Raw genomic sequence first — 13,154 nt, forward strand, 5'->3', positions numbered from 1 at the left:
TTACTGGCAAAATTTTATGACTGATTAGAGCTTTTACTCATGTCTAACACCTCATACACCTCAGTATAAAGGTGGGCTTCACATGGACTGATAGCCTAAATGAGAGAGGTAAGACTATAAAAGTAAGAAAAGAAATGTAGGAGAATATCTTTGTGACCTAGAGATGGGATGGCACTTCTTGATTCTTTAACTGACACTTCAAAAGTTGCTCGTAGGGCAAAAATTTTTTAAAAATTAAAAACTGATGAATATGATTTTATCAACTAAAAATTTCTGCTAAATGGACACCATGGACAAAGTTAAAAGATATATGATAATTTGGGCGATTATTCTATGATCTTTACAACCAACAAGGGAATATTATCTAGCATATAGGAGGAAGGAACACAAATTGACAAGGAAAAGACAGGAAACTCACCATAAAAATGACGAAAGGACATGAGCTAGCATTTTACACAAGAAGAATCCCAAAAGGCTAATAAGCATATGAAGAATAGCTCAAACTCACTAATGATCAGAAAACTGCAAAATAAAGCCATAAAGTATCACTTTACATTTTTTCCACTGGTAAAAGTTAGGAACTAGGATGATGCCAAATGTTGTCAGAGATACAGGGATATAGAAATCCTTATGCCTGTAGGGGGAGTGTGGCCGGTGCAGCCATTCTGCAAAGTAATTTGACAGTGCTTAGTCAGAGGAGAGTTATGAACCCACTGTGATCCATCAGTCCCACTTCTGTTTATATCCCAAAGAAATCCTGTTGTGACAGAATCTGGGAGTCCACCACTGGGACAGTGAATAGGTAAAATGTGGTGGACACGCACCATGGAATACTAAACTGCAGTTAGAAGTGGACTATATGTACACATGGCAACATGGAAGAATCTTAAAATATAGTATTGAGTGAAAAAGGAAAAAAAAAAGACTAGAGACCCACTACCATTTATATAAATGTACACACACAATATAATACAGATTTTTCATGAACATTCAAATCGTAGCTGTAGGGGAGGAAAGGGAAATAAGAGAGGGAAATAGAGATAAGCAAAATGAATGAATGAATGCATGAGGAGCTTTGCCTGCACCAAATATAATGTATCATGAACTGAAAATTATGACTAACACAGTCCTCTTCACTTGAGATCCTAAATGAATGAATGAGTCCATAATCCATTCATCCACTCTTTAATATGTATTGCATTACCATCCGTTATTTGGAATGGACCAATTTTTCTCTTGCCTCTTAGTATAAAAGCCTGACTTTTTTCCCTCATACCTTACCAGCTCAGGGCATTCTTAGTCTTAGATCAGACTTTTCTCGTTTGAGGCAAAAAATAGCATCTCATTATTTTAAATTGTGTTTGTCTCTCAAATGTGATGCTAATATTTTCCAAATGTGTTTGCCAGTTTTCCAATTTGATGTTAGAACTCTTTCATTTTACATTTGTATCCATGCAAATTTTCCATTGGAATTGTTTCCATTGCTGTTGGACTTCAGAGTCCTCCCTTTGATATTCTATTGTATCATACTTCTTGATGACTTGGTTGCTTTTCTTTGTGTTTTTAACCAATTAGAATACTTAGCTAACCAATTGCCACAGCACCATTTGTTAGATAGCCTTTCCTTTCCCATCGATTTATGGTCCTTCCTTTGGAATATAGTAAACATTTATTTAATTAGGACCCTCTTCTTGACTGTCCTTATGCCAATAACCAATGATTTAATTATCATAGTTTTCTAATATGTTTTTGTTCTAATTCTTTCTCATTATTCTTCCTTATCAAAAGATTGTAAGGAATTCCATTTGTTTGTTCTTCTGGATAAATATTGTTATAACCCAAATGACCTATTTCAGATTCTGAGGTCAAAAGAAGGATACCACATTCTCACTACTTTACAGAGGCAGGGATTTTGCAGATGTTACATTCTTCTTTTGCATATGTGCAATTTATTTTTGTACAAGGGGTGTAGAGACCTTTATAGTACTCGCTTTGGAACAATAGTTAAGAGATGCAGATTCTTTCTTGTTTCTGCTTTTCTTGAGAGAGAAATTCTGAAGAAGAAAAATCCTTAAGAGTGGGTACCAGTGCAGAAGTTTTCTGAGAGTCTTCCATAATACCGTTGTACGTTCTAACTAGTATTTGCTAATCTATAGGTTTGTTTGTCTAATATCAAGCTTTCTTTTTAACTCTACTCATTCTTTGAAGGTAAAACAGCTATCATAATACTGCTCTTATTTATTAAATGCCTTCTCTGTACCAGGCATAGTGCTAGACACTTTAGGATCTATCATCTCGTTTAATCCCACAGCAACTCTATGAAGTATAGGTATCTTAATCCTATTTTACAGATCAGGAAAGCGAAGCTCAGGATACTGCTAATAAGCAGTAGAGTCAGGACTGCTATCCAGATGTTTCCGAAATCAGCATTCTTTCCATTTCGTGACACTGTTTTCTAGCAATCATATAACCTGGAAATAGTAATAATATGTATCTTTGTTATACCACTGCATTTTCAAGAACATAGTTAAATAATAAGGGCATTCTTTGCGTGTTCTTGATTTTATTAAGAAAGCCATTTGTGTTTCACTATTAAATAAGCTAACTATTATGAAGAAAAAAATTATTATGAAAAAAATTATTATGAAAAATTATTAAAATTATTATGAAAAAAATTATTATGAAAAAATATTGTTTTTATTAAATTCTTAAGCAATATTTAAAAGATATAAAAAATAATAGAGTGAACACCCGTGTACCAGCACTGAGCTTACAACGTAAAACATTAACAATGAAAGATCTTTATGTACCTTTCCTTGATCATAGGACATATCTCTCCATCCCCCAGAGGGAATCATGCTTCTGAATTTGGGGTTTCAGGAAAATTATTCTTAGTTACTTTATTAGTTAGATTCACAAAAGGAAAGCAGATGGCACCCTCAAATAAGGATAATTTGAGGAGGGTATATTCACAAAAGGATTTTTTTGTGTGTGTGAGAAAGTTCACCCTAAGCTAACGTCTGTTGCCAATCCTCCTCTTTTTTTTTTCTTTTGCTTGAGGAAGATTAGCCCTGAGCTGACATCTGTGCCGATCTTCCTTTACTTTGTATGTGGGATGCCTCCACAGCATGGCTGATGAGTGGAGTAGGTCTGCACCCGGATCCAAACCTACAAAACCTGGGCTGCTGAAGCAGAGCGCATAGAACTTTAGCAACTTGGCCATGGGGCTGGCCCCACAAAAGGACTTTTTATAGGGTGTGGATGTGGGAAAAACACAGGGGCAGATGGAGTAACCTGGAGTTAATAGCAACCAAGTTATCCATCTTTAGGCCCAAAGGGATGAAGAGGGAAGCAGTTTCCATAATCTAAAAGAGAGTCATGAAGAACCAGCCTCCTTGAGTGGAGCTGTGACTTCTGTCAGTGCCCAGAACACGGCTAGGTTAAAGTGACCTTACAGGGAAAGAGCCAGAGAACAAACAACCCAACCTCATGGAATTATCGTGTCATCTTGCCCCGGAGCTTCCTACTAGCCAAACTCACCTAGAAGGCGGAAGGTATGGGAGCCCTTTGTTGTAGTCTATATGACTCCACCTCCTGAAGAAGGCAGCAGGTGGACAAGAGTGGAGAAAGGGAGAAAAGAGTGGGTCTGTCGGGTCCAATGGACACTATCTGCTACAATCATGTTTCTAGTTTTTAAAGTGCTCTTTTAAAAACTAAGAAGAAATGTTATTTTTAGCTTATGTTGAGATAATCCTATATTTCAGTTTCCCAACTTAAAGTGCCAAGTCTGGGCAGGAGCAGTGCCTAGGTTGAGAGAGGGGGCTGTGCAGCCCCTTCTGGAGCTCATATCTTGTAGGGGAGACAGACCACAAGCAAACAATATGGCATATGCCCAGTGATGATAAGGGCAAGGAAGAAAAATAACGAGGGGTGGAGGGCTGGAGAGGGGTAGGACTGTTGTGGGCTGGAGACTAATATTTTAGATAGAGTGGTCAGAAAGCCTCTCTGATAAGGTGACATCTGAGTCCCCAGTGATGCCAGGGAGCCAGTAGTGCTGATACCAGGGAGAGCTTTCCAGGGACATCAACGAGTCATCAGTTTGTCAGGGGCAGAGAAGGAGAACATAAGTGCAGAGACATGAGGGTGAGGCTAGGGAAGTGAGAAAGAAAAACGGACTTTGGGGGAGGTAATTCTTTAAGTTTTCAACTTTTTATTTATTATAGTCTGTCACTATGACCTTGAAAATCGAAGTTTGACAGCGTATATAAATCTTTGTTCACAACTACTGGGGAAAATTCTAAAATGTACCATTTCTTGTTTTATGGGTAATTTTTACCTCAGCTTCTTCCATAAGCAGTTGTCTTACAGAGTATAATTAATATTCACTTTAAAAGTGCAGGTCAAACTTTTTTTTATATACTTTGAAGAAAGGAGGAAAAAGCTTGGCTTTGAGGTCAGGGCGGTGATGCTGTTTCCACAGAGACTGCTTTGGTCTAGGATCTCATTTGCTTTCATTTAGCAGTTAATAAAATTGCTGGCATTTATTAGGATTAATGGTCCTTGGAGATATCTAGTGTTAAAGATAAAAGCACAGAAGAAAGGAGAAATCAAGTAACTCGCCCAAGATCACCCAGCTATTCAGTGTTAAGTGGGAGAGTGAGAGTTCCAAACAAGGCGATCCATCTCCTGAGCCCATGACCAGGACAAGTTTGCTGATGGCCTCCCAAAACTACAGTCAGAGCTCTCAGATATGACTCTGCCTCCCTCCAATTGATCCTTCCCGTGTGTCTCACAGCATCTTTCTAAAATTAAGTTCTGCTTGGAATACTCCCTTGTTATAGCAGTTAGGTATTGTTTTCGGCTGTTATAACAGAAAACACAGATAAAAGTGGCCCGATCATATAGGGGGTTCTTTTTCTTACAGCACAAGAAGTTGTAAAGCAGGCAGCCCTGGGCATTATGGGTGTTCCGTGGTTTTTCAAGGAGCCAAGTTCCTTTTGTCTTCCTGCTCTGTCATCCTTAGCATCTGGCTCTTTTTCTCAGGATCTCAAGATGGCTCCTACTCCTCCAGGCATGACAACTAGGTTCCAAATAAAAGAGAGGAAAGATAAAGGGAAAACAATGTGGGTCCCTTGGGCTTGTCCCTCTTTGTCAGGAAAATACAACTGTTCCTGGAAGTCCCGTTGGTAGACTTCTCCTCACACCTCACTGACCAGAACTATATATACTGAACGTAGAGCTATGTCTGTGGCCACTCATAATTGCAAGGGGGCCTGGGAAATTGTGATCTTTAGATGGGCATATCACCACTCCTAAAAAAAAATTAGGATGCTAATAGTAAGGAGAAAGGAAAGAATAGATAGATTTTGTGCAGGCCACCAGCAGAGTCTGCCACAATTGCTTGAAACTCTTCCTTGACCCCTCATTGTCACAAGATAAAATACAAACTCCTCTTTAGCATGTATTTAGGGTCCTTTGTGACCTACTCTGGCCTGTCTATGCTGTCTGGCTCAAGCACAGTTTTTCTTGATCATAAATTACCAGTCACTTTGTGAATATCAAGCTCCCCCATTCCCCAGTGTCTTTGCACATGCTGTTCTCTCATCCCTTTTGCTTCACATCAGCATATTCTTTTGTCTGCCCCAAACACTTCATCTTTCAAGTCTAGCTGGAGGATTACTTCCTATATGAAATCTGCTTTGATCTATAAGTAGCCAGATTAGGTGCCCCTTCCTATACACTCCCGTAGCACCTTGAACTCATCTCTGTCAATCATTGATTTCATTGTATTAATGACACTGTGTGTGTCTGTGTCCCTGACACAACTGAGATCTCGTGAGTTCCTTAAGTGTAATATGGGTAAAGAAATGAATTGATGTTGGTCTCAAGCTCTCGTCTCAGCAGATATTGCTTGACACAAATGAGCGTTGCCTTTTGTTTTGATTTTCCTTTGAGTTTTGGTACTCTGTGTACCTGAGCCATGCATTTCTATTTTACTGATGCTTTTTCAAAGTCACTTTTGTTGTTAATCCAGATTTGTTCCCCTTTGGTTCTAGTTGTTGAAATGGATGAAGGAAATGGACTACTGCTTCTAGAACTGAATCCTCCTAACCCCTGGGATTCAGAGCCCAGGTCTCCTGAAGATTTGGCCTATGGGGAGGTACAGGTAAGGGAACATTAAAATTGGAATATTCTTAAAACTATAAATAAAACTAAGATGTCCATTTATATATATATTTACATCCTATATTACCTTGAATACTCTTTGAAGTGGTGAGTTAATTAGCACATAAAATAAAATTATTCTGAACTGTTGAGTGAATGTTTTAGGAAGCCCTAGAACTTGGCAGGGATTTCAAGGAAATATATCCAGAAAGAAAACCACAAACCAGAAACAAAACCTTTAAAGGAGATCCCAAAGGAGAGTCAGTGAAACTCCTGGAGGAAGCTCAGACTTTATCCTTGACACCAGATCATGGTCAGATAAAATGGCCAGTTGTGTATTTCTGCACATTGCCCTAAAATCTTTTACAAAACTTCTTGTGCATTTTTACTAGCTTTAGAAGAGAGTTTCCTCCAGAACAAACACTTTGGTAGTTTGGGAGGGGCAAGCAATCAAAAATTTATTTTTCTGGAATATTTGGGAAGCTTGTAAAAACGGGCAGTTACTATTTGGGGAAACAACTTATTATACTATCCAGAATAAGTCTAATAAAATGGAATTGGATTCCTCAGCCTCTCCTCACTCTCTTTGTTGGCTTTTCACATTGGAGTTTCTGTTACCTCTCTCTGCTTCTTGGTGGACTCCTTTTTCCTGTGGATGTGCCAGGCTATGGAAAGGGAGTGAGGAATTGATTTGCAGTCCTCCCGTCTGTGCCTGTCTCTGAGTCATTGTTTATAGCCATTCTCAGAGAACCTTGACATCCTCAGTGAGTTAGCAGGTAATTTAGAAGAGAAAGCCTTGCAAGTCTGTGTAGCCAGGCTGCATGGCTATGCCAACCCACCCAAACTCAACAGGAATCATTCGTTCATAGACTATTCACAGACACTCTGGCATTTAAATCCTCCAGTGTCTGTCATAATATCTCTAACTGCCCTTCCTTGTAAATTATGCTTTGAAGGACTGGTCACAAAAGATTTTCTGCAGTGCAAACTGTACGTAAGTATCTAGGAGCTAATATAAATAGAGGAAATCAAGGTAAATCAATTGGCTTGACACCTAAAACCAACCCTGAGAATTTCTGTTCTAATAAAGTAGTGACCTGTTCTGGGAGTTGTATTCTCTCTAAAGACTCCTGCTGTGTCTCACTTGGGTCCTATTTGCCTGAGCGTGCTTGGGAGCAAGGTTCTCCAACGTGACCTGTCGGCTAAGCAGCCCAAACATTTCAGTTCATTGCTGCTGGCCAGGAATGATTTGATAATCTGAATCTGGCTTTTTTCTGACAGGTAACATACCTCACTCATGCCTGCATGGACCTCAAGCTGGGAGACAAGAGAATGGTGTTTGACCCTTGGTTAACTGGTCCTGCTTTTGCCCGAGGCTGGTGGTTGCTACATGAGCCTCCCTCTGATTGGCTGGAGAGGCTGTGCCGGGCAGACCTAATTTACATCAGTCACATGCACTCAGACCACTTGAGGTAATGACATCTAAGCGCTCAACTCATAAGAAAATCCTGCAGTAAAGACATAACGTGTTTTCAGGTTGTTTTGCAATCATTGCTGACTTTGAGGTAGGGTTTGTTGGAATGATAAAAAGAGGACTATTTTAGATCTTTAGAGGACTGATTTAGACAAATGCTTGCAATTGCATAGCGTAATTTTAAAAGTGCTTCCACACTTTACACCATTGGGAATGAGGAAGGGGCTATTGTGGGGTGGAGGACAGGGTTAATAATCCTACCGTCTCACTTCCCACTCTCAGGCCGCTTGGTAAAGTCTAGGTTTAAGGATCATCAGAGTTGACTTCCTTTTTCAGTTCAACGTTTATAGCAGGCATCAGCACACATTTTATATAAAAAGGCCAGAGTGTAAATATTTTAGGCTTTATAAGTCATGGGGTTGAAGTTGCAACTACTCCGCTGTTGCAGCACAAAAGCAGCCACAGACAGTCCTGACTGAGCCTGTGTTCCAACAAAACCTTATTTATGGACAATGACGTGAATATCGTGTAATTTTCATCGGTTTGATTTCCTCTTCAACTGTTTTAAAAGGTACAAACTATTCTTGGCTTGCAGCAACAGGTCACTGGGGTTTGCCATCTCCTGATTTATAGCACCCCGACAATGCTGCGCTCCCAACTTGTTAACCCTGAGTCAAGCTCATCCAACACTTCACTGAAGCCAGGGCAATGTGAAACTGATGATGGGAACTGAGTCGTCCCTAAGCCAGGCAGTCAAGAAGGCAGGAGACAGCGGAACTTTCACCACAAAACCACACACATTTGCGAATGAACAGTTAAGGGAAGAGGAAGGGTCATGTTCCCAATCCCCGGTTTAGTTACAGGGTCATGTTTGTTTATCCTTGTTCAGAAGTTTGTATCACTACTGCTGGGCTGCCAACATAAACACATAGCAATGCCCACAATGTTCTAAAAAGAGGCAAGTTCAACCAACTTTTTTCCCTGTGACCTTACATGACAGAGTTCACATGTAGGACATACTTTGATAGAAATGTTCCATGGTTAGGGGAAATACGTTATCTGCTGGTTGACTGGCCTCTTGATTCTCTATTTTAAAGCATATGGGGTCTAAGGGTGAGTATGTTCTCATACATCTTTTTAAAGGAAACAGTTTAAAAACTTAAGTGATGAACTGCTTTAGTAGCAAATTACTTGTAACACACTTCTAAACTGACCACAAATCACTGGGGTATTGTGGTGCTGTGATGAAAAATCTACTTGTCTAGGGGCTGGCCTGGTCACGCAGCAGTTAAGTCTGCACGTTCCACTTCAGTAGCCTGGTGTTCACCAGTTCAGATCCCAGGTGCAGACTTATGCACTGCTGGTCAAGCCATGCTGTGGCAGGCGTCCCACATGTAAAGTAGAGGAAGATGGGCATGGCCGTTAGCTCAGGGTCAGTCTTCCTCAGCAAAAAGAGGAGGTTTGGCAGCAGATGTTAGCTCAGGGCTAATCTTTCTCAAAAACCAAAAAACAAGAAACTACTTGTCTGATTGCATGATACCTTTGTCCCACACAAATTTCTGGAACTAAACTTCTACAACTCCAGGGTTATGACAGCCCTGGGTTCAGGCATTATGTAATAACAGTAATGTGTGGTGGTAAATTTATATAGCTTATTCACGTAAATGAGGTGATTGCTTTATAATGCCTGTTACAAGATGCAATTGACTAAAATCCTAAAGAGAAGCATCCCATGGAAATACACTGAATTTTAGGCAGGATAAGATCTTTTCATGTCATTTAGTCCAGTTATTTCCCAACATTATCCTGGAGCTAATTTAGTTTTGGTTGCAGGGGTGGGCAAAGTGGTCAGGCATGGAAACACCAGTTCTCAACCATAATATCACAACGCATTGGATGAGTAGTGTATTACCAATAGCTTATTACTGAAAAGTTACCAAAGCTTGTAATTTTCACTCCTTTGAGTCTATTTCCTTGATAAACCCTTACTTTTTGACTCTTGCCTAGTCAACCTGTAAACGTCAGGGTCATTTGTCCCCATTCCTCTTGTCTGACCTTCATTTACTGAATAAAAACCTCCTTGATTCACAAAAATAAGGAAAAGGCCAATGTGCTTTAGAGAAAATCTTTAGCCAAAAAAAAGTGATTTCATTATGTCAATATAGTGAGTATTGTAACAGATGATGTTATTAATAGATGCCAGTGAGAACTGTCAACAATTAAAAAATCACGAAGCCATAAACATCTATTTTAGAGTAATTTATCCTAACTCTCAAAGTCCTTTAAAATAGAAAATTTAGGTGCTGAATCCAGAGATTGAAGGCATATTCAAAGACGCCATTTTTTGAGTCCTTTGTTTTTAGAGAAGAAATGCTGATTTTTTGCCCCTGTGTTCTACTTATTTGGATAGCTTTTAATGTAATGCTGGAACTTGAATATTAGCACATTTAGTAAGTGCTGATATACAGATTTTGTTTATATTTTTCTTATGATTAAATATCTTATTTCACCTGACATTTACTCTATGTACAAGTCTGATTCTTAAACCAGTTGGTACATTCTTTAATGTTGAGACAGAGGAAGCACTAGGTTTAGAATCAGAAAACCTGAATTTGAATGCCAATTTACTATTTGTTAGCTGTATATATCCGATTGCATTTCCTCCTTTATAAAAGCAAAAAACTCAGAGGTTTTTTTTTCTGAGAATCAAGTAAAATAACGTGTGAAAGTGCCTAGCACCATGTTTGAAATATAATGTAAACATTTATATCTAGCTGTTTATTTGTTTATTATTCATCTTTCTGCCTCACCTCACAGTGGTATATAATCCTTTTGTATAATGAATGCTCAATAGATGAAGGTTGGCTTGATCTATGTAGATATGCAAAAACACACAGGCAGTTAACTGTGTACTGAGTCAGGATTACTGCAAATGTTGAATGTAGTTTGTGTCTACACTAAACTCTACCGTCTTGCCTAGCTGGTAACTGATTCTCCTTAAAGACAAAGAATTCATCCTGTATACTGAAGTGTGCCTGTCAACCTATGAAAGGTGCAAAACTGTCCTCAGTGGTGGGTAACCCACAGGTTCTCCTCGTCCTACGGTCCAGGCCTTTCTCTTACTAGAAGGTGCTGCTTGAAGAATGAAAAAAAGTGAAGGTCATGGAGATCTTCACCTACAAGAAGCTTCTTCAGCATGACTTTTTCACTCTGTACCTTCTGTTAGAATTACCCCTACTCAAAGCAGCATCAATGTGGAAGATGGAATTTGCACACCTGGTTGACACACATACCATCATATGTGATATGTTCTAACAATAAGGAGCAATCTTCTAGGAAATTCCCCTCCCCTTTACAGTCAGCCTTGAGGCAAAAACTCCTCTTGTGGACTCTGGGGAGAGTCTGGTTTTTCAGTTCCTTGCTTCTTGATCAACATCTTTGTGTAAGGAGCAAATTGTCTCTTATACTAGATGGTCTTATTTTTTCACCTTTCAACCTGTTCGTCCTTCTAATCCTAGTTACCCCACTCTGAAGAAGCTTGCTGGGAGAAGACCAGATATTCCCATTTATGTTGGAAACACGGAAAGACCTGTATTTTGGAATCTGAATCAGAGCGGTGTCCAGTTGACTAATATCAAAGTAGTGCCATTTGGAATATGGCAGCAGGTCAGATATCTATGTTTTTTGCGCTTTCCAGTTATACTTTCAGGGGAAATTTTAGATGAGGTACTTGCTTTAAGATTAGATAGTAATTGCTTTAAGAAAACTGGCCTGGGAACTGGCCCAGTGGCGCAGTGGTTCAGTGCACACGTTCCACTTTGGTGGCCCGGGATTCGCTGGTTCGGATCCCGGGAGCAGACATGGCACCTCTGACAAAAAGCCATGCTGTGGTAGGCATCCCACGTATAAAGTAGAGGAAGATGGGCATGGATGTTAGCTCAGGGCCAGTCTTACTTAGCAAAAAGAGGAGGATTCGCAGCAGATGTTAGCTCAGGGCTAATATTCCTAAAAAAAAAGAAGTAACACTGGCCTATTTTGTCTGTACATAATACTGTGTAAATACAATGTTTAAGCTATACTAAAAGATGATTTTGCTTTCTATTTACCAATGATATAACTCCATAGTATAGGATAATAAGTCCAGTTCTGAATAAAAGGGATTTCTTTCCAGAAGAAGTGGCAACTTCCTCAAATATTGAATTAAAAGCCAAACTGACATACATAGGTTTTGGTTTTATTGTTAAATTCCAGGTAGACAAAAATCTTCGATTCATGATCTTGATGGATGGCGTTCATCCTGAGATGGACACTTGCATTATTGTGGAGTACAAAGGTACTTTCTTATCTTCATCAACAATGAAAAATAAAAATACTCTTGGTAGGAAGGATAATAATAGCTATCCAAAATTTCATCCTACGTTCATCTTCTTTTCCTTAGGATATAGTATATTCTATCCTTGTCTTCAAAAAATAGGCTATCGTTCAGATAATCTTTCCAGAGAACAAATTACCAGTAAGATAGTTTATGTAGTGACAGGTTCAAAGTTTCTTTTTCATAAGGCAACAGATATTCTGTATTTCACCAATAGCAGTTTCTTCAAAACTGACTTTGTTGAATAAGTGTCTTACTTTCATCTTGAAATATTATTTTGTAATATAATCATAAACTTCTTCCTTTCATTTGAGAAGATGGCTTTACTGCCCCAATAATCGTTGAATGGAATTTGCAAAAGGTTGAGAGATTTGTCTTGATCCAGTCAGTCTTTTCCCTGCATCCTTTGGGCTCAGCATCTGGAGAGAGTTGGCCGAGGAAAGTAGTCTGTCTATGATCCTGGAGTGGAATCAAGCTAATTGTCCTCATGGGACATCTCGAACCCACCGAATCAAACAGGATGAATTCATTCACTTGAAAATTCAAAATATGCCTTTAAAGATTTTAGATTTTGAAATCTTACTCTCTCTTTTCCCTTGGACATAAGCAATTCTTTTATAATCAAATGAGTCAGATTATACAGACATCCATGGAAGACTTTGTTGGCTTGGGAATACAAACTACGGTGTTCAAGATTTCACTGTGAGTACTCATGCCACGTTGTTTTTCCACAGGTCATAAGATACTCAATACAGTGGACTGCACCAGACCCAATGGGGGAAGGCTGCCTGGGAAGGTTGCTCTCATGATGAGTGATTTTGCTGGAGGAGCATCAGGCTTTCCGATGACTTTCAGTGGTGGAAAATTTACAGGTAATCTTTTCTATCAGGGTGCTACTAAGGAGAGGCATGGCACTTTGCTAATGCTGTGAGAATAAATACAAAGATCATTAAGACGTGGTCCCTCCCTAGAGGAAGCTAATTGGGAAACCAGGCTTGCAAGCCGCAGATATACAGACTAGTGTTTCCAGCTCAAAATACGATGATGGAGCATGAAAGAAACACTAAGGAGATTAAGGAGCATCTCAGGAATAGTCAAGAAAAAGAATAATTTGGATCCATGGTATAGACCATAGAGCAGAAC

General features: G+C 39.3%; 1 protein-coding gene across 13 annotated transcripts in view; it reads left to right on the forward strand.

Moving 5' to 3' along the window:
• The window catches only part of LOC106837858 (cytidine monophosphate-N-acetylneuraminic acid hydroxylase), a 348,449-nt gene that overhangs the window by 283,337 nt on the left and 51,958 nt on the right, over positions 1–13,154 (forward strand). For all 13 annotated transcript variants that reach the window (XR_011505176.1, XM_070515541.1, XM_070515543.1 and 10 more), the window contains 5 exons: positions 6,057–6,166; positions 7,447–7,637; positions 11,158–11,305; positions 11,891–11,972; positions 12,746–12,883. Coding sequence is in view for 12 of the 13 variants with exons in the window: in XM_070515541.1 (XP_070371642.1) it covers positions 6,057–6,166; positions 7,447–7,637; positions 11,158–11,305; positions 11,891–11,972; positions 12,746–12,883 (669 nt within the window). In the remaining variant the exon portion in view is untranslated. The remainder of the gene's footprint in view (positions 1–6,056; positions 6,167–7,446; positions 7,638–11,157; positions 11,306–11,890; positions 11,973–12,745; positions 12,884–13,154) is intronic.

Source organism: Equus asinus, chromosome 8 (assembly GCF_041296235.1).
Source record: "Equus asinus isolate D_3611 breed Donkey chromosome 8, EquAss-T2T_v2, whole genome shotgun sequence".
Lineage (NCBI taxonomy): Eukaryota > Metazoa > Chordata > Mammalia > Perissodactyla > Equidae > Equus > Equus asinus.